This window comes from Malaclemys terrapin, chromosome 3, assembly GCF_027887155.1.
Source record: "Malaclemys terrapin pileata isolate rMalTer1 chromosome 3, rMalTer1.hap1, whole genome shotgun sequence".
NCBI classification, from domain to species: domain Eukaryota; kingdom Metazoa; phylum Chordata; order Testudines; family Emydidae; genus Malaclemys; species Malaclemys terrapin.
In genome coordinates this window covers 198,314,963-198,337,008 of record NC_071507.1, presented here as the reverse complement: position 1 = coordinate 198,337,008, position 22,046 = coordinate 198,314,963, and the positions used below count along the sequence as shown (strand labels likewise).

The window sequence follows — 22,046 nt, the reverse complement described above, 5'->3', positions numbered from 1 at the left end:
AGTAACTGGTTAAAAGACAGGCATAAGGTAAGAATACATGGTTAGTTTTCTCAGTGGAGAGAGTTAAATAGATGGGTCCCCCAAAGATCTGTAGTGGAAATTTTGCTGTTCAACATATTCATAAATGATCTGTGTGATAGGGGGCTCAAAGGGCTGGGCAGCCTAGTGGTGAGAGCACCTCACTTCTGACTGCTTGCCTCTCTGTCAGGGCGGTAGAGGTACCTTTCCTGATCATAAGCTGGGAGGCTTTGGCTTTCCACCTTCATCTGGGCCTTGGCCCTTACGCAGGGTGTGGTAGGGAGACCTAGGCCCTCCCTCTACATTGGGTCCTTCCCAGAGTACTGTGGGAAGCAACACTGCCAAGTTTGTCCCTGCAACAAGTCTAAATTCACTTCCCTGGGCTACTCCCTACCAGTAGGTCCCTACACTTTGGGGCATGGTCCAAACAGTTGGTGGCTCAACCGAATAAAGAGCCCAAAGGAGCAAGGCCCTGCAGGACTTGCTGGTTTTCAAAGAGGGTGGTGGCAAGTGAAGGCACTGACTGTGGGTTTTACCCATTCTGTGGTCACCTCTTAGGCTCAACCTTCTGCCTAGCTTCCCGGAGAAGGATTCTGCTCTCCTGTAGTCTGTCTACTCCTCTTTGTCTGGGCTACTGATCTCCATTTATCCTGCTGCTCCTGTTGAAACATGCTCAGCAGACTCAGAGAAGCAGGGCTGTCTGGATCCAGTATTGCCTTCTCACTCCTTTGGGCCCAGTGTGGGGTTTGCTTACCCCATCACAATCTGGAAATGGGGGTAAATAGTGAGGTGGTGAAGTTTGCAGATGATACTAAATTACTCAAGATAGTTAGAGCCAAAGCTGACTGCAAAGAGTTACAAAGGGATCTCACTAAACTCGGTGACTGGGTGAGAAAATGGCAGATGAAATTCAATGTTGATAGGAGAAAATAATGCATACTGGAAAACATAATCCCAACTATACAAAAATATATAAAACTATATACAATTGAAGGAAATTCCAAAAAATAAATGTCTTTCCAAAATGAAAAGTTAAAAGGTTTAATTTTGGAGATGCTGAAACGATCGTCTTGACATTTCCAAAGTTGTTTTTTTTTCTATTTCTGACCAAAACAATTTGCTGAAATTGTTTCAAATTGATCAATTGTTCCAGCTGACCTGAATCTGCATTTTTGGAGGAAAAACGATTTTGCACAAACATTTTGCCCAGCTTGATGGTTTAATGGGATTAGACCCACAGAAGCCATGAGAACACAAAGAACTCAGTGTGACTTGGACATTATTCAAGTTATATAACATATAGATGAGGCTAATGGAAATTCACACTTCAGATTGCAACATTTTGGTCACATACTTCAGTGAAATCTGCAATAACAGAGGTAATCAACCAGCTCCGCAAAAGATTAGGCATAGTTATTTATTGACAAGGCACCCACGCATCAACATTTCCTAATCCCCAGAGCCCTATAAAGACAGGGACTCCATTATCTTCATCTAACAAACTTCAGTCTCAACTGGTCTTTGAGTCTCTTCTCTCTAGTGAAACTAAGCTCCCAGCCAATCTTCAGACATGAGGATCTTTTACCTGCTCTTTGCTGTTCTCGTCTTCCTCTTCCAGGCTACTCCAGGTGAGATGTACAATATATGATAAGGAGGATGAAAAGGGATATAAATGTGGATGGGAAAGATAAAGTAAGGAACTAATGACAGACTAAAACCTGTTCCTCACACCAAATTCAGGGTTAGTGCAATATTGAGGACAGTATATTTAATAGCTTTAGATTTCATTAGAAGACATCTGCACCCAGTTCACCGAAAGCTTCTATGGAAAGAAGCCCAACTCAGCAGAGATAAACTCTGGCTATAATTTACAATAGATATTTTAATGATGTTTGGCAGCCTAAAACGGACAGTGGCTGTCTTTTTGGAGGTACTACATGAATCCCTAGAGTAACTACATGAGGAGCAGATATACCCTGCAGTCTAGCAAGCAAAGACAAACCCAAGATTCAAAGGCCGGAAGCTGAATCTTGGCAATTTCAGACTGGAAATAAGGCCCATGTTTTAAAAGTGATGGTAACTAACTCCTGGGACAGATTATCAGTGGATGTGATGGATTTTCCATCACTTGAAATTTTTAAAGCAAGAAGGTATCAGTTAGAGCTAGTCAAGAAATTTTCAACAAAACCTCTCTCTTTTTGAAAATGCTAATTCATCAAAACCAAATCTATTTGCAGGGAAACATTTTGAACAACATTTGACAAATTTCCCATTTAGACAAAAAACGGGGTGGGTGGGGGGGAAGCGGTTTGAAATGGTCAAAACAGGAATTTTGACAGTTTCTAAAAGAAATAAGTTCATTTTCAGGGTTCAAATGAATTTTTGTTTCAAAATGAATAGTTTAAAAAAATAGTAAAAGATCAAAATTGCAATGAAACGTTCCAAAATTATCAAAATGAGATGTTTCAATTGACCTGATCTGACTTTTTGTTTTCCTTTTAGCTTTTCAGTTCATGAAAAGTTTTAAGATTTTGACTTTTCATCCTGATTTGGAACAGGAAATTTATTTCAAACTCTTGAAAATTCTCACAGGATGGGAAAACTGTTCCCTGCCCAGCTGTAGCATTAATTAGATTGGAGGTAACTTGATCTAATATCACATCTTTAAATCTTAGTCTACACAAGGCTTTCATGGTGCATAGCAAAGGAAATCCCTGAAAGAGCATGAGCACCATCCTTCTTATTCTGGAGTATTTATAGCTAGCTGTATATTTGCAGCTAAAACTAATCTGGTACCCACGGGTATAACTCCTGACTCACTCTATTGAGTTGCCATTCAGGATATACTGTACAGCAATTGTTATAGTACTGGACAATCAGTATTCGGGCTGATGCCAGTAATGCCATTATTGGAAGCTGGTACTTGGGGGAAAGAATATAAAACCACAGCAGCATTCACAGCACAAAGTCAGTGGTGTAGATCCAATCCCCTTGTCTAAGAGCAGGCTCACAGTGCATAGGTTGTCAGCCATAGGGACTGAACGTGGTGTCTCTGGATTTTAACAGCTGAGATTCTACTGCCAGAGCTAAAAGAGCATCATTTGTTAGCCAAGGGTGTAACAAGCTCATTGATATTGATGAGAGCTATACTGTTGCCACCTCTGAGGTCCAAAAAACCCCCAGGACATCTGGGATGACCCTGAGCCCATAACACTGGCCAGCTGTCGGTGTGTACTGAACACCCTGACAGATTTCCTGAGACAGCTACCTCACAAAAGGGATGATCCTGGGCAAACCTAGACCTGTGGCAACTCTAGAGAGCAAATTCTTGGGCACTTTTGCCTAAATAATGACTGCAAGCTTGGGCCCAAGTGAGGTCATGGCGCTGTAGTGCCCAAAATGTGTGCTCCATCCCCTGCTAGTGATTGATCCAGCTTACTTGTGCTTTCTCACTTACAGTATATTTAATAGCTTTAGATTTCATTAGAAGACATCCCCAGAACACTACACTGAGTGGGTTACGCTGGAACAAAGGACCCGTCCATATTTAGAACTACAGTCAACAGCTCATTAACCTGCACGCTTTTTGTCTGTCCTAATCCTGGGGCATCAGGCAGAATGTGCACACAGCTCTCATGCTTCCTTAGAAAACAGAACGCTGCAGTGCAGTTTTGTAGTGGACAAAATCAATTCAATGGAAACAGTGGCTTTGTCGAGGAGTACCTGTGCTAATCCCTCTGTGAATGGGCTCCCCTGCTGAAATAACTCCCTATATTTTCCCTATGTTTATGACTGAAAACTGAGACGCTAACAGACTCTTCTTCACTCAGGTGTTGCTGATGTGGGTCCTCCTCCTGCTGACACTCTGGCGTGTAAAGCCCAAGGAGGTTTCTGCCGGTTGCTGAACTGTCCCCCAGTCTTTTCTGTCTCAGGAACTTGCCACGGTGGACAGCTGCAATGCTGTACAAGGTAAAAGGCCGGCTGAGCTGTGGAAAGCCACTAGAGGGCATAGCAGTCTTACAGAAATAGCTGTCACTCAGCCATCCAACTAACACAGGCTCCTATTTCCTTAATTAGGAGGTGAACCTGGTATGCAGGGAGGCTGTGCGGAGAGGGAAGATGACTGTGTGTGTAGGATGGGTTTATGTTTAAGGAGTGAGTGTGTAATTGTGTTTCATCACTGGATGAATTTTTTCATTCATAATTTGAATTTCGGTAAGAAAAGAGGTTGACATTTTCAACAATGGTTGTGTACATTTCGACTCTTTTTTTACACATGCTGTTCCACAAAACATTTGCATTTTCCTCCCCGATTTTTTGTTTGTTTGCTTTGACCTGGTCTATTAAGGAGTCTGTGTTTGGGTTTTTTGGCAGGTGGGAATCTGGAGATGTGTGTGTTTGTGTGGCTAGGGAAGTGTGTGTGTGTGTGTGTGTGTGTGTGTGTGAGAACATGGTGGCTGAATGAATGTCTGAGTGAATTTGGAAATGGGTTGAGGCAGCAGTATATTTATTTCACTCTTCTCTTTGAAGATGAAATTCTAACAGTACTGGGAATTTCCCTGGTGAGTGAATCATTCCTTTCCCCTGTGGCTTTAAGTTGTTTCCTTTGGGGATCAGCTTTAATTTGATAAGATAAAAGTTTATCCACCTTGCAATTCGCTTCATGGTAGTTTTGTTTAATTATTTGACACTCAGGGCCATTATTGTCCATTAGAAGTTCAGCTAGGACCTGTTGAATTCAATGGCAAAACTCCCACTAGCTTCAGCGGAAGCAGAATTGGGCCCATCATCTTCCCACTGTAGCAGACATATGTTTACATATTTCATCAGAGCGAGAGCTACTGAAGGAGATCCTTAGCTGTATCCTCAGGAGTAAATAGTGTAGTGCCATCACAGTCAATGGAGTGACTGATTTATATCAACTGAGGAGCTGGTCCTTTATGGGTTTTTCCAGCAACCATAGATCATGATGTTAATTTACTTTAAGGCATTCTGGCAGGCAAAAAAAATATGGTCAGATGGTCCCCGAGAACAGGGTTAAAGGCACCCCATGTAGTGCTGTGGGTAACTACAGGGACACCATTTAAGACAAGGCACTACCTTGGTCCTTGACATAGGCTACAGCCCCCATCCTCTCATATGAATAAACTGGTGTAAATCAGCATAATTCCATTAGTAGAATGGTGATAGCACAACATATCAAAGACCAAGATGGCATCTATGGTGCTATCATGATTTATTCCGGCTCAGGATCTGGCCCATAATGGTGGCAGGGTGAAATGCAGAAATCTGACCCAAAGTATTCAGAAAAAAGGGCGATAGGTGGGTTTTAAGGAGAAGGGTGGATCCGAACCTTCGAGATTACACTTCCGTGAAATAACACATCGCTTTTTATCCTCATAGGATTCCAAGAGCATAAGAAGATAATTTTTGGGGTCAGTAAAACCAGCAACAAAAGTCTTACTGCCAAGAGGAAATGTTTTTGATCAACTCATCCTTTCTCTAAGCTCTCCTGCAAATGATCATTAAAATAAGTTTCCTAAACACATATCCTGTTTATACCCACTATCTAGACATCAATCAAAACCTGGGGGCTACTCCTTCTTGCATGCACCTTCCAGCCTACCTCACAGGGAGGTTTTGAACATTAATCAGCTTGTGTAGCACTTTGGAGATGTGAAGTATAACATCCGTGCTCATTATTATTTTATTTGCAAAAAATAAAGGATTTATTAACCTAATATCGGTGATCTCTCTTTTTTATTTATACCAGCAAATAAGATTGCTTCATAGTATGGATGCAAAAGTTCAGTGACTCAAGTATGCCTCATAGACAATTGACTCTAAATCCAAGATGAAAGAGTTTAGGATTTCCCCAGAGAAGAACCTAAGTGACAGTCCATCCTGATGTTCTTATTCCACCAAAACTACCATTGATATTGATGAGAGCAATACTGTTGCCACCTCTGAGGTCCAAAAAAACCCCAGGACATCTGGGATGACCCTGAGCCCATAACACTGGCCAGCTGTCGGTGTGTACTGAACACCCTGACAGATTTCCTGAGAGAGCTACCTCAGAAAAGGGATGATCCTGGGCAAACCTGGACCTGTGGCAACCTTAGAGAGCAAATTCTTGGGGGCTTTTGCCTAAATAATGACTGCAAGCTCAGGCCCAAATGAGGTCATGGCGCTGTAGTGCCCAAAATGTGCGCTCCATCCCCTGCTAGTGATTGATCCAGCTTACTTGTGCTTTCAGCTAACAGGTTTACCTTTATCACAAGCAATAGGAATCTGTGCTTTGAAACTAAAGACCCTAGATTCAAGCAATGGGCGGGGATTGGTAGAGCAGCCTGGAAACCTTAACAAACAGTAAGACCCAGACCCAAGTCTTTTTTAAAACCAATACATTTAACTTCAAAATAACATGGTGCATGCAGACGACTGGTCTGTCTCTCCAGCCCAGGAAGCATGGATGTCATGATCAAAGTCTGGTCCAGGGCTTCCTTTATTATTCAAACACAAAACAAAGCATTTCCCCTAACCCAAGCAGGCCTTTTCCCCTCACAGAGGCCTGCTACAAGAGCCAAGCTCCTTCTTGCAGCCCTTTCCCCCAGTTGAGCCTCTTGCTGGCTTTTAGAATACATAAGAACATAGAACATATAAATACAAGAACGGCCATATTGGGTCAGACCAATGATCCATCTATTCCAGTATCCTTCTTCTGACAGTGGCCAATACCAGGTGCTTAACAGGGAATGAACTAGAATTGGCAATCATCAAGTGATCAATCCCCTGTCACCCACTCCCAGCTTCTGGCAAACAGAGGCTCGGGACACCATCCCTGCCCATCCTGGCTAATAGCCATTGATGGACCTATCCTCCATGAACTTATCTAGTTCTTTTAAAAACCATGTTATAGTCTTGGCCTTCACAATATCCTCTGGCAAAGAGTTCTACAGGTTGACTGTGCGTTGTGTGAAGAAATACTTCCTTTTGTTTGTTTTAAACCCACTGCTTATTAATTTCATTTGGTGACCCCTAGTTCTTGTGTTCTGAGAAGGAGTAAATAACACTTTCTTATTTACTTTCTCCACACCAGTCATGATTTTATAGACTTCTATCATATCCCCCCTTAGTCATCTCTTTTCCAAGCTGAAATGTCCCAGTCTTTTTAATCTCTCCTCATACAGAAGCTGTTCCATACCCCTAATCATTTTTGTTGCCCTTTTCTGCACCTTTTCCAATTCTAATGTCTTTTTTGAGATGGGACAATCAGAAGTGCACACAGTATTCAAGGAGCGACTGTACCTTGGATTTATATAGAGGCATTATGATATTTACTGTCTTATTATCTATCCCTTTCCTAATGGGCCCTAACATTCTGTTAGGAAGAGAGAGACTCTCTGCTCTGCCCACCTTACACACTCTTGCATCTAGCTAATCTCAGAGCATCCCTATCAGGCAGGCAGGTATCATATTCATCTGATAAATGGGGAAGTTGGGGCCGAGGGGTTATCCCATAACTTGCGCAAGGCCCCAGAGAGCGGCATCAGATTAACCTGGCTCCCAGCCCTGCACCTACGTCACTGGAACCTACATTCCCTTTCCTCCAATCCTGTGCCCTTTAAGGGAAAGCCCAGTAGCTGGCACAAGTCACGGGAGCACAGAGAATTCAGGGTGACTTGGCCATTGTTCAAGCTAAGTCACGCACAGTCATGGCTGACTGAAAGAGATCACAACACATTCGAATGTTGCTGACAGCTGCAATAACACGGGGAATGAACTCATTTTCCAAAGACATGGGATTTTTCATAGACAAGGCCCTCAAACCTCAACATTTCACAATCCCAGAGCCTCGTATCTACAGTGACTCTCCATCTTCCTCAGTTCAAGCACCTCAGTTTGCGTCAGTCGTTGGATCCCTTCTCTTCAGCAAAGCTAGAACTCAACCTGCTATCAGCCACAGGGCCGGCTCCAGCATTTCTGCCGCCCCAAGCAAAAAAAAAGCCGCGATCGGCGACGGCAGTTCAGCGGCAGATCCCTCACTCCTAGAGGGAGTGAGGGACCTGCCGCCCCCGAATTGCCGCAGGTGCCGCCCCCTCCCTTGGCCGCCCCAAGCACCTGCTTGTTAACCTGGTGCCTGGAGCCGGCCCTGATCAGCCATGAGGCTCCTTTTCCTGCTCTTTGCTGTTCTCTTCCAGGCTGCTCCAGGCAAGGTGCAAAACAAAGGATCAGGAGACTAAAAAAGCATCTTGTGTATGTCAACAAGGAAGATAAAATAATTATCCATTGAGGGACCAAATCGTGATCCTCAAACTGTGTTCAGGACCAGCATAGTTTACGAAAGAGTAAACAAGTAAGTACTTTCACAGGAAAAAATACCTAATACTACATGGCTTTTTAATCTAGGAGACAAAGCAATAATACGATCCAATGTCTGGAAGCTGAAGTCAACACAATTCAAACTTGAAATAAGATGTATTTTTTTTTAACAGTGAGGGTCATTAACCCCTAGAACCGATTGCCAAGGGAGGTGGTAAATTCTCCTGCCATCGGAGTCTTTAAATCAAGACTAGATGTCTTACTAAAAGATATGGTCTAGTTCAACCATAAACTATTGGGCTGGATGGAGGAACCACTGGGTACAATTTAATTGCTTGGGTTAAGCAAAAGGTCAGACTACTTGATCACAATGGTCCCTTAGGGCTTTAAAATCTCTGAGTATATAGTGCTGTGGACAATATAGGTAAGGGATTTGGATTGTATTAAAAGAAAACTATGACACCTTCAGTTAGAAAGTTCTGATAAGGAGAAACTTCTTGGCACAAAGAGATTCTGAGTTTATGTAGGGTCCACTGTAAGACCTGTGCATCATTTAATTCCCACATAAGTTCTCAAAATAGACTGTCAGTGGTTCAAAGGCCTTGTGCGACCCTGAACAGGGGTGAAAATCACCCTTGAAGAACAAGTTATGATGTGAGTAAGAACAACAGCCTCTCATTTGGCTAATGCACCGGGAAGTGAACTGAGGACTTCCTGAGCTAAAAGCACGAATAACCACGTCCTGAGCTAAGGAACCAAGCCTCTGTAGTGTGAGCCTGTAACAGCTCATAGCCTCTGCAGAATGGCACCCAGGGGGACTTGTGACACTCACCTGTGGGTTACATAAGACTTGTCAGTCAGGCATTAGACATTGACAAAGGTGCATTAGATGGAATTACTGCATGGGGGACAGTATTGCTTTACAGTGTGGGGCAAGTCTTCAGCTAGTGTAAATTGGTGTCAAAGAAACTGTACCAGGTTCCACCATGAGAGGTTCTGGGCCCCATATTTCTTTTTCACTTGCTATTTTATGTTTAATTAATTATGGTTTTTGCAAAACTTGAGCCTGAAAGACAGAGAGAGAGCGAGAGAGCACTTGCTTTCCTTATTTGAGAGTTAGGGTTAGGGTAAGGAGAGCAGCCACTTTCAGAAGGGTGGTACTTTTTGCCAGGTAGCTGGGTCACCTGTTCAAATAAAGGTGGGAATTCTCTGTCCCCAAATGTTGCAGTTGGCTAACTGCGCTGAATTTGACCAGGAATATCTGCATCCATCATTCAGTTGCTGGGTACTTACTGCATCTGTAGATCTGAAACTGAATGTCATATTTTACCTGGCTTTATGAATATAAGCAAAAAATCAGAAAGTTTCTTTTGTCTCTGCAGGAGATCACCTACCTGAGAGCAACTCTTCCTGTCCACGCTGAATCTCTGGGAGATGTCCCTTCACTTCTAAAGCCATTGGCTCCTGCTTCAATGGAAGCCTAAAATGCTTTTCACTTGGGCTGGGAAGAATCTTATGAGCTGGAGAAAATCCAAAAGGGAAAGCATCAGTTGTGATAACAAGGTTTGTTATTCTCCTTTTCATAAAAGGAAGAGTAGCTGTGAAATCATCTCACTGAAATTTGCTTGTATGCACGGAGATGGATTTTCCATCCTTCTCTGTAGAAATCCCTTTATTTAATTAAATGACAGTAGGAAGAAATTATATATACAAATCACTGTTGCATGTTAAATCCATGCACAGGGATTGAGATCACTGAGACCTATGCACCTCTATGTGTCACACCCAGAGCACACCCAGATGTATCTTTGTTTCATGCATGTTTCTTATCCTCTCTCGCTGTAATATTCTCAGATGAGTTTGCTCAGTCACAGTTTGGCTGAATGGTGCCTCATGACAAACGAATCCTGCAGGCCACATAAAAACCTCAAGACAAGATTTTCAAACATGACTAAGGATTTCAAATGCCTCCATTTTGGGGGTCCCAGTTTGAGACCCCTTAAAGAGTTTCCATCTTCAGACAATGCTGAGCCCCTGCTCTCTGAGAAACAGGCCTTTTAGGGTGTCTCAGTATGAGCCTGACAATAGAGATGCCCAAAATCACTATAACATCTATATTCACAGGGCTCTTGGAAATACAGGGCCAAACTGCAGTGAGTGAGGCTGCATTTGCTTACACCAGGGTTGAATTTGTCCCACTGTCACTTATTAGTTCCTTTGGATACAGACATCAGTGTCCATTCCTCTTTCTAGTTGCTTATTGTGAAGTTTAATAGTGTCTGGCTATTCTGATACATGTGAAGACCAAAGGCAGGTTCTCCAAATAGAGTGAGTCAGAAACCTTTTCAGGTGAGCCACCTTATTCCAGTTAGAAGCGTATGCAGAGAAAGTCCTGGCTTAGAGCAATGTGAGATGTGTGGAAGAAACATGCAGGGGTTTGGTCTCCCCTTTACTAGTAACCTTTAGAGCTGGGCAAATTTTTTCAGCCAAAACTGTTTTTCAGCGAAGCGTGCAGATTCAGGTGGAAAGAAACTGTCCACAAATTCAGGTGTTTTGAACGAAAAGAAAATGCGAATGTTCCAGATGGTTCATTTGGACATTTTCAGAACAAACCATTTTGATTTTTTTTCTGGCTAGAGTCACAAGGGGCTTAAGCACTAGTCACAGAAACCAAGGAGAATGAGTTGCTGCCTTCCCTCCTCTGCATAGCCCCATGGTTAGGCCACTAACCTCGAATGGAGGAGACCCACGTTCAAGTCCTTGCTCTAGAGCCAGGAGTCAATGTCACTTAAGTCCCCTTGTGAATTTAGCCTGAAAAATCAAAATGGTTTGTTTGGCAAATGTTGGGAATGAATCATTTTGACATCTGTGATTTTTTCCTCAACCAAAACAATTTGCCAAAATTGACGCTAATTCACAAAATATTTTGGTTGACCTGAGTGTACATTTTTCAGAGACTCAAAGTTTCAGCTGAAAAACTCACCTGGCTTTACTAGTAACAACTTTTTGCATGTAATATTTAGGTAACAATCAGGCAGCCACAAGAAGGCAGTCCACATGGCCAAATATGGAATAAAGTTATCACTCTGACTTTCAATTCCCCTTTGGCTCTGCTCTTGACATGTATGTATAGGGTCTTCCCATCACTAGCACTCCTTTTACTGGAAATATTGGCCAAAGGCCTGGCTTGAGGCGCTTCAGAATTGCTGTTTCCAGTCTTTCGTGACTGCACTTTCGCAGCTATGGTTGGTCACCTTTGGTCTCATGTATATTGTGCAATATGCATATGCAGTATGCACTGGTAATATAAAGCAGGTATTGCTATTAGCTTCAAGCTGTGTCAAAAGGCACAACCCTTTCAAACTTTGAAATGCATATTTCTCAGACAGCCTAGAGGTACTCAGGGCAAAATTCAATAGCTCCTTTCTCTGTCCTGTTTTCCAGTAGATGGTTCTATAAGCAGGGCTGGTAGAGACGTTGTGATGGAAAAATGTTCCCATTGGAAAATGGGGTTTCACCAGAATTGAAATTTTCTGGGGGAACATGTTGATTTTGATTAAAATGTTTGATTTTTCACAGGGAAAAATTAGACTCAGAATGAAAATTCAAAGCAAAGCAAAATATTTCATTTAATTTCAATCTGAATGTTTCATTTTAAAAATTTAAAATCAAAAGGAAGTTCTTTGGTAAAGATTCCATTCCAGAGGGGAGAGGGAGGGGACTGGGGACCCACATGGCTTTTGGGACCAAACACAAGGAGCACTTGGACAGCAGCTCTGAGACATGGTCCTCCCTGCCCCCGGCACGTCTGGGTGCCTCGTGAGAAGATGGCTTCACAGAGCACTCATTCCTTCCCCCTGCTGATGCAGCTTCCTTCCTCACAGTGGTGGGAGGAAGCCATATTTGGTGTCCTATAAGCAATGCAAAGTTTCCCCAGAGCTTAGAGCACTGACGCCTGGAATGGCGAGGGACTGCAGCTGCTACTCCTACAACTCTCATCTCCTGCTCTTCCCTCCTCACTGCCCCTTGACCCCCTCATCTCTCATCCTAACCTGTCCACCAGGTAAATAGGTTTGCTTTGTTTGTGTGTCCATGGGAAACTTCAGGAGACCACCAAGCACCCACAATACCCCAACCTCATCTAAAAAAGTAACTCAAAATGACTGCTCTAGCACTTCCTGTTCTGAGCTGACATGTTAAATTGTTTGGTTTCTGCTTTAAAAGTGGAAGGTTTTCACTGAGACGTTTCTGATTTGAAACTCTTCAGAGTTTTTCATTATGCTAAATTTTCACTATCTCAACTTTCTGTTCCAATTTAGAACAGGAACAAAGTTCAAAATGTGGAAATTCCCCCTGGAAAAAAAAATCCATTCCTTGACCAGGTCTGCTAGGTAATATATTTGAACAAAAGTCAGAGTGCAGTAACAAGGGTACATTTAAGTGATACATACAGACAGATAGGGAATAAAGCAATCACTCCTTACTGTCAATTCCCCTTTGCCCTGTTCTCATGTGTGCATGGGATCTTCCTAAACTGGGCACTCCTGTTACTTGAAACTGGCTAAAGGTCTTGCTTCAGGCTGTTAAAAATTAGGTGAAAATCTCCTTATTCCTGTTCCCAGCACCTAGTAATGGCTTCACCTTTCCCACATGTGGTCACCTTTGGCATGACATATAGCATACAACTTGCCCTGGTAATACAGGGCAGACTTTGCTCACAAACCTCAGCTGTATCATGAGAAACCTCCAGTTGCCATTCAGTTTTCCAAATGTCCACTTCCCAGACACCTGAGGGTAAAATTAAAAATTTCTTTTCTCTTGTCCAAATTCCAGTTGAAGGCCTCATAAACCAGGGAGGCACAGAGTAAGCTGGACCTCCCAGAATCATATTTTTCAATTCACTCCTTCTGTATCCATTGTACAGCTGAGGGAAAACATTCTGCCTAAAAACAGAGATGAACTTCTGAGCATCTGAGCACCATAGGCTTTTCCAGACCACCCCACATTAATGTTGGTGAACCCACCTTGGTGATCCACCAAAGTCCACAGTACCAGGCAGAAACAGCCTTTCCTATTGACGAACAACCAGGGTATGTGTGGTGGGGAGGAGATAGTTAATAGGCACATGGGTTCCATCAATACAAATCTAAACTCTAAACATTAAAATCCCTCAATAATCTCCTGTACACTGCCCGCCTTGAACACCCATGGCACCAGCAATGGGCGTGGTGGATGCCTCACTGCATGCTCTCCAGGACAAGAGGCTCATCCTCTTCATCTCAATAATAGGAGTGCAACATTCATCTGGGATTCTTCCATGTTAGCAGTTCTGGAAGAGTAATATTGAAATGGCCAGGGCAGAAGGGCCCTAAGTGAATCCTGGGATACAGCAGGCAGGATCATGGGAGTTGGACCCTTATTCCTACTAATTCCTCTGACATCCAGGTGGTGTCCCACAATCAACCATGAAAATGACACAGAATGCTGAAAGCCTCAAAACACCATTACATAGCTTGGGACATCTACCCAGAGTTCCAGGCACTTCAATCAATGCCAAACTGTGCGGCGTGGATGCACAGCTTCAAAGGTGAAGTAGCTTAAACTGGTGCAGCAGTGGGAACACCCACGATCAGGATTGCTTGTATTGATTTTCTTGGATCGATATAAACCATACTGGTATAATTTTTCACACAGGCAAAGCCTTACGCACATGCTAAGGGTGAACGGAGTTTCTGTGGATCCATATTCCTTGCCCACCGTATTTCTCAGCACTTACTAAGATGCCTTTCTGCTATCAGAGCAGAAGCTCAGGCAAGCCTGGGAACTCTGCTCCCAGCTACTTTGTTTTGTCCTCTTAAAGGTGATCCAGTGGTCTGTTACCTCTTCTTATATATTCAGGAAATAGTCATTCAAGCAATGGGGCCAGAGAGACCGAGAGAGAAAGAGCAAGAACTGGTAACTTACTGCATCACAGGCACCAAGGTAGAGACTCTTTGTTTATTGCTATTACTAACAGCTATTTCACTCAAATGGCTGTTAGACACTAGGGAGAAAATCTTTCTTTGTTAAAGATTCAACACTCTGAGCTGCCAATCCCCCTCTCCTGCATCACTTCAATTAAGGGCTGAGGAAACTCCCATCCATTTCTCTGTGTCATTACACAGACCTCCCTCAAAAACAAGGAAGACCAGACTTGAATTTCCTGCTTTTTCCAATGTAAACCAAAAGCAGAAGAAAGCAAATTACAGCAAAATCAACAATAACACTTCAAGCCTCTTGATACCTTGCAGAGAAGCAAAACAGTAAATTAAAAAGGGCACAAACATAATATCCTTTTCTCCTTTGCAAGTCACCTTCAAAAGACTGTGTCTAGAACATCTACAATGCACTAGAGTATTAAGCCAACCCTGGTCTCACTGAACAGAAGCATTTCCCAGACCTGCTACCAAAGGGTGAGAATGAAGGGAGGGAAAATCACCTGTTCCACAGAATATACCAGGAGCTTCAATTTATAAGGGGGGTGCTGGCCAGTTGGCCAGGTCTCTACCATAGCAGGAGTGGGGACTGGGCCAGTCAGTCAGGCACTTGAGAATTGTAGGAGTGACAGGCCACTTCATCAAGGGGCTGGAGGGGAGTGTGGCATTGCAAACACTAAGCATTCAAGAACCATGAGTCAGGCTCCATACAATATAACATTGGCTTTAAAATCCTGTTATTTCAAAAATAATAGATGTGGGTTCTTTAGATTTGTCTTATACCTCTAGGGTGCATGCTTTTCTTCGCAGATTGTTTTTCCCAGGAAAGATGAGATGCCCATTTGAGCACATGTTTGGATCCACAAAAATAGGAAAATACTTGAAATATACGTAGGATACTGATAACAATTATATAAGACAACAAACCCACAACAGAGATCCTGTTGCCAAGCCACGTCTCAGGTTATGCCGTTTGCTCCAGTGGCATCTGTGGTGTTGTAGGAATGATAATTGTTACTATTAAAGTGTAAAATGTCATGTGCCTCAAGCCAAGACTGCAACACCTCACTATTTCACAACCTCTAGGGGCCTATAAATACAGGGACTATCTCCATCTCCTCTCTATCTTGGTGTCTCTTCTTTCCAGTGGTGCGGACATCCTGACCAACCTTCAGCCATGAGGATCCTTTACCTTCTCTTGGCTGTTGTCTTCTTGGTGCTCCAGAGTGCTCCAGGTAAGATGTAAATGAAATTGAAGGATAATATAGGTGGATATTTGTGGCTTATAGCAAAATTGTCTGACACTCTCCATTATAACAGGTTTCAGAGTAACAGCCGTGTTAGTCTGTATCCGCAAAAAGAAGAACAGGAGTACTTGTGGCACCTTAGAGACTAACAAATTTATTAGAGCATAAGCTTTCGTGGACTACAGCCCACTTCTTCGGATGCATCCGAAGAAGTGGGCTGTAGTCCACGAAAGCTTATGCTCTAATAAATTTGTTAGTCTCTAAGGTGCCACAAGTACTCCTGTTCTTCCATTATAACAAAATTTCCAACTGTTTTTCTTCTAACACCTCCATGGTTTGCAGGAGAAACTTGAAACTTGGCAAGGGAATAGTCCAAGGGTTAGGAAAGTGCCTTTGTTGCCTTATGAAAATCCATTCACATGTAGCTGAATTATAATCTTTAGAAAATCCCTTTTTCATTTGTGCTGTCCTCAGTAGAGCTTGTTAGAGGCCTGCTACTAAAAGCCTCAAGTTTCTGTCTTCACTGCACATGCTCTTGCTTCAGCACGGCACAGAGAACTGAACAGCCAGACAAGACACCGACAAACAGAACCCTCCCCCTTTGCCCTACCTCCCCCAAACTACCCTTTGGTCTGGGGGAAAGTGTATTGAGTTGGGAATAAGGAGCTCGTTAATTAACATCTAATTTCTGCTGAGCCGTGTTCATAAGTCTGTTCTCTTGTGATCTTTATGGCCCCTGCCCCACTTGAGTTACTTCGATTTCTCAGCTGTCCCCTGCTGAGTTTCTGTTTTCACCTTTAGTAACTGCTCCTTCTTTGGGGTGGATCTCACGATCCTGCCCCTTCTAGACCAAAACAAGGATAAGTGTCTACTTCCATAGACCCCTTTAACTTGCAGGCCCCTGTGCATAAGGCTGTCTACAGGGCTCCCTCCTCCCAGAGAGAGAAGAGAGTTTGAACCCTCAGGCCGACCAGGTCTCTTTTAAAAACCATGTTCTTTATTTAAAGGTTCAAATGACAGCAGAAATAGGACTAAATGAACCAAAACACATACCCTGTCTAGGCACCAGAATGTACTATGGATTAAACGAAATAAGGAGAATTCAGCTGAAATTACAGACAAAAACAGAACCAACTCAGGGTACGTCTACACTCCAGATCTTACAGCTGCACACCTGCAGCATTACAGACACTTACTATGGAGGCAGAAGGGCTAAATCCACCCCCTTGAGTGGCAGTAACTAGGTCAATGGAAGAATTCTTTCATCGGTCTAGTGGTGTCTTCACCTGGGCTTAGGTTGGTTTAACAACATCTCTCAGGGATGTGAAAAATTCACAGCCCTGAGGCGACATACCTAGGTTAACCAAAGTTTTAGGTGTAGACCAGTCCGCAAATTTCTTTCTGTGACCTACCCCAGTCTGAGGCTTGGTCTACCCTGAAATGTCTGATTGGCATAGGGGTTGGTCAGGGGTGTGAAAAAATCCACCCCTGACTGACATAACTATGCTGACAACCCTACCAGTGTAGATGCAGATAGGTTGATAGAAGAGTAATTCTGTCAATGTACTTAGCGTTGTGTGGGGCGGTGGTGTGCCTCCGTCAACAGAACAACGTCTGTCCCTGTAGGTTCTGTCTGGTTTGTGTGGCTATGTGAGTATAGCCTCTGTAGTGCAGACACAGCCTTAGCGCACAGCCACTCTTGCTATGTCCCTCCCTCATGAGCCAGTGTCTGTGTTCCATTAAAAGACTTCTCCTCTGCTGGGTCAAGGAGTGTATTACCATATTTCCTATACTTTTTGTTTCAGGAGATACCTATAGGGGAAGATTTGTTTTCCTTCCCCCTAATCCAATTAGTCCAGTTTCCTGGGCTGCATGGCCCCGGAGTTCTGGCAATCAACCATCAATGACTCAGTATAGCCTCTTCCACTGTAGGAGCAGATGGACCATTTGTCCTCTAACGGCTCCATTGCCTCAAAAACCAAAACCAAAACCAAACCAGCCAAACAAACAAAAATCTTGAGACACAGGGTACATATTTTAGTTATTCATCCAAACAAGAATGAATAAGGATCTTAAATGATCACATACCTTAAACACATATCTCCGAATTTGTCACAGCCCTTCACAAATGTTGCTAAGGCAGGTCTCGCCCTATGGAGAGGTTACACAAACTGCAAATATAACCCAGATTTCTACCAGAGCAGACTCTCATCTCACGGCCTTCGCAACACTGTCTTTCAGAAGGAACCTGCCCCGTCTATGTGCTTGGCTTCATTCCTGGAAATGCCATCATTGGGGCGGGACAGTGTGTAGGGCAATGAAAACAGTTTAAGATCTGGGCTTATATCTATGGAGGGTGGATAGTTTTATGAAAGCAGAGCTACCTCCAGTTAAAAATATTCTGCCCTAAGTTTCCTATTGCATGAGGTGCTAGACATAAAAGCTACATAAACTAGTAAAGTTGTTCACTGGAAGATAACTGGGCTGATTTTGCTGGGTCTCAAGGAATGAGAAATCCTGTCATGTGGAAATCACACCTCTTATTTACTCTGCTCTGCACATGGAAACTAAGACTCCTTTTCTTTGCAGGATTCACCCAGGCTCAGAACATCATTCAGTGTATACGTCTCGGGGGTTCCTGCCGGAGTGGGTCATGTCCCAGCGGTTTTGCTCGTATTGGCACCTGCAGCGGATCAGACAGCTGCTGTCTACAGTAAGTTCAGAATATTGGCGAGGCAACACAGCAGGGCTGGCAGGAATGTTTGTTACTCTCTGTTTTATATACACATGGTCACGCAATCACATTTGTTTAGGAAGAAAACCACTGTTTCCTAGCCAGGGCCGCCGAGAACGGGTTTGGGCCCCGGTGAAAAAAAATTTTTGGGCCCCCCAGCAAGGGCGGACCGGCTAAACAGGGCCGACGAGGGGGGGAAGCTGGGCCCGGAATTTTTTCGGGCCCCCCAGCAAGGGCGGACCGGCTAAACAGGGCCGACAAGGGGGGGAAGCCGGGCCCCGGGCCCCCTTCTGGACTGCCGGGCCCCGGTAATTTGTACTGGCTTCACCCCCCGCCCCCTTCGGCCCTGATGCTAGCTCCGGGAGAGAGTCTGGGTAGCCCCCCATGGATGTGAAACACCAATGGCGGAATCTAGGGGGAAAGGAGGCTTGAAGCTACAGTGACTCAGCATATATTAGATCAACCTTGATGGCTGCTCTAATTTACAGCAGCCTTACTGAAGCTGTGTGGAGCTACCCAGAATCTCTACAGCCTCACAGCCCTGGCATCTCCCAGTAGAATCCCCTTCACCATCCACGGTGCCAATGCTTGGAAGGAGTGGGTAGCGCAGGGTCTATTATACCAGCACTATGCTGCTCATGGACTGGGCCTTGAGGTGTCCGTACACCCGATATACGCAGCCAGACTGCCACATGGGGCCACAGGCCAGAATCAGCCTTGGAAATCTAAATTAATTGAGGAATAGTGAAGACAAGATAGAAAAAAAATAAATCTCCAGGAGAGAGCGCGGGGGCTGCCTCTGCTCTGTAGCTGCCTGCAGCAATTCTGAGACCCATGCTGCAGACAGGCGGCACATTTAGACATGCAGTGCACCGAAAGGAAGAGCCTAAAGGGCTTGTTTACTTTACAGGTTGCACCAGTTTAACCTTTAGTCAGTTACAAATCTTAAGGAGTTAAACTACTGCCAAACAGTGTGGACCTTGGTATTTCTATATAGTCCAGTTTAAACCAGTTTCATAGAAATATTTTTTTCCTGAGTAAGTTAAATCTATATTCACATGCCAAACCCTGACCCCTCCAATCCCCCCCCGCAAAAAAACCCTTTGTTTAAACTGAAATAAAAGTGTCCACTGTGTGTTTTTCAAAGAGTTCACTCAATTGGTTTAAAATCACACTTTTAGTTCAAGCAGTGCAACTTGTGAGATAGGTTATATCTACACTTACAGCAGTGTGTAGAGTACAAGCACTGCCCATGTAGCCACCTGCCACAGTGAAAAACAGGCCGTGCCTGTGTTCATTACAGTGAATGTAAGAACGGCCATACTGGGTCAGACCAAAGGTCCATCTAGCCCAGTATCCTATAATATATGGAGATATCCTATCTCATAGAACTGGAAGGGACCTTGAAAGGTCATTGAGTCCAGGTCCTCGCCTTCACTAGCCAGACCAATTTTGCCCCCGATCTCTAAGTGGCCCCCTCAAAGACTGAGCTCACAACCTTGGGTTTAGCAGACTAATGCTCAAACCACTGAGCTATCCCTCCCCCCTAAGCTGATACCAGGTGCTTCAAAGGGAATGAGCAGCACAAGGCAATTATTAAGTGATCCATCACCTGTTGTCCAGTCCCAGCTTCTGGCAGTCAGAGATTTAAGGACACTTGGAGCATGGGGTTGCATCCCTGACTGTCTTGGCTAATAGCCATTGATGGACCTATCCTCCATGAACTTATCCAATTCTTTTTTTAACCCGGTTATAGTTTGACCTTCACAACATCCCCTGGCAGCAAGTTCCATAAGTTGACTGTGCGTGTGTGCAGGGCTGGTGCACACAGCAAGCAGGTGCCTGGGGCGGCCAATGAAGAGGGGGGCGGCATGTCCGGCCGTTCGGTGGCGGGGCCGTCACTCCCTCTAGGAGCGAAGGACCTGCTAATGAAGTGGTGGTAGAGCTGCCACCGCTTGTGATCGCGGCTTTTTTTTTTTTCCCCTCTCTCTCTGCTTGGGGCAGCAAAAACGCTAGAGCCAGCCCTGGTTGTGTGAAGAAATGTTTCCTTTTGTTTGTTTGAAGTGTATAGCTACCCGCCGAAGTGAAAGGATCTGACAGTAGGGAGGAGGCAGGGAAATGCTCTGGCTGCTTCCCACTGTGGGAGCCCCCCACTGTGGCGAGGAAAGGCTGTGGTGGTGGGGAGTGGGGGCTGGCAGTGAAGAAAGGCTCTGGCAGCCGCACAGTATGCTGCTAAAAATAGCGGTATGGATGGGGAACCACTGCTTGGGCACGTAGTCAACTGTATAGGATATATACCCTGGGGGGTTCAGGTGTGTAGGGCACTCTACTCACCTAAGCCATGCCTTAGTATGTACATGGCTATTTACACCCATGCTGGCTGGGTGTGCAATGTCTGTACTCTGCATGCTCACGTAAGTGTAGATGGACCCATAGGCAAACCCTGAGAGGTTTGAGTTTACGTAGAGCCCTGGGTGAATGTTAATGTGCGTGAGGATGGGGGAGGTGTTTCTAGGAGCGTGTTTATGAGTCTGAAGTGATGGAGACTGAGTACATTTGAATGCGTGTGAGACAAATGAATGCGCAAAGACCCTGGATGATTTTGGGCATGGCACACAAGAAGAAGTTTCTCTTCTTCTTCTCTAGGGAGATCCATTCCTAATTTCTTTGACAATTTCAGCATTTTTCATGCCATTTTGGCAAACAGTGGTGCAGCACATCCTGAAATAAAGCGACTGAAGCGTATTGCGTCTCCTGGTTGAAATGCAGAGGGAGAGAGTCACAACATTTTTTTGAAAATTTGAAAACTGTTTTCATTTCAAAGTTGAAAAAGGAAACGATTTCTAGTTTACAAAAAAAAAAAAAAAATCCAACATATTAGGTTTGGGTATTCCCCTCCCCCGCAAGTTCAGATGCCTGGTATATACCTGGTAAGCCAAGTAGGCAGCCAAGTCATCTCTTTAGATACATCTGACTGTCCCCATTAAAACTCTATAGTAGACTGTTGCAATGGGAAAATGAATTCCCTGCACTAGAGTTAACTATGTATATCTACACTCACCGGTCAGTGACTGCACATTCCTACTGTGCTGTTTGATTGGAAATCGGTCACATTTTCCCTGTTTTTATGGGAATAAACAAAGAATCTGAGAGTCTTTTTTCTTTGTGCAGGTGGTGATGGCTCTGCTGATTGTCTAAGCAGGACCTCTGGGAATTTGGGAGACATCCCCTCATTTCTAAAATCACTGAATCCTGCTGCAATGGAAGCACCATTCATTGGGGTCGTAAAGAACCGCATGAGCTGGAGAATTTCCAGAAGAGAGCCCTGGTATCACCCGTAAAGAGATTCCCTCTTAATTCAATCAAGTTGCTTTGAAAACTCAATGCTGAAATGTGTGTTTGTGTCACAGTGGGTGCGGTGGGGTGGGGTGGGGTGGGGCTTTTCTGCCATTCTTCTCCATAGAAATTCATTTCTTTTTTCAGTTATAAATAAAATATAAAGCATGTGAAATCCGCATGTGCCTGTTTATTGACCCTGATCTACACATCTCTGTATGTGTCAATGAGCTCAGGTGGATCAATCTATTTCTTACACAAGTGACAACTCCTTTTGGTTTGTGTTGTGTCCGAGGAGCCGGTAAAGTCGCAGTGCTCCATGGCTGCCATGTCCTCTGTCCTGTTATTATTATGAGACTCTATGGGCAAATGCCACAGGGTCTTTACTGGGACTTCTCTGAGGGGTGCAAGCAC

At 44.1% G+C, this 22,046-nt stretch overlaps 1 protein-coding gene and 1 long non-coding RNA gene across 2 annotated transcripts; both read left to right on the top strand.

Annotated features, from left to right (window-relative positions):
* Positions 1–1,503: 1,503 nt before the first annotated feature.
* LOC128834208 (gallinacin-10-like) lies at positions 1,504–5,759 on the top strand. The gene is made up of 3 exons (XM_054022798.1): positions 1,504–1,646; positions 3,849–3,987; positions 5,422–5,759. Exons 1-3 carry the CDS (start codon positions 1,589–1,591, stop codon positions 5,435–5,437), a joined length of 213 nt encoding a protein of 70 aa, XP_053878773.1. The 5' UTR covers positions 1,504–1,588; the 3' UTR covers positions 5,438–5,759.
* A 1,782-nt stretch (positions 5,760–7,541) lies between these two features.
* Positions 7,542–21,708, top strand: LOC128834601 (uncharacterized). Its single transcript, XR_008444457.1, has 5 exons — positions 7,542–8,374; positions 9,723–9,903; positions 15,463–15,550; positions 18,152–18,275; positions 21,468–21,708. It is a non-coding gene; the product is annotated as an uncharacterized LOC128834601 (long non-coding RNA).
* Positions 21,709–22,046: the final 338 nt, after the last annotated feature.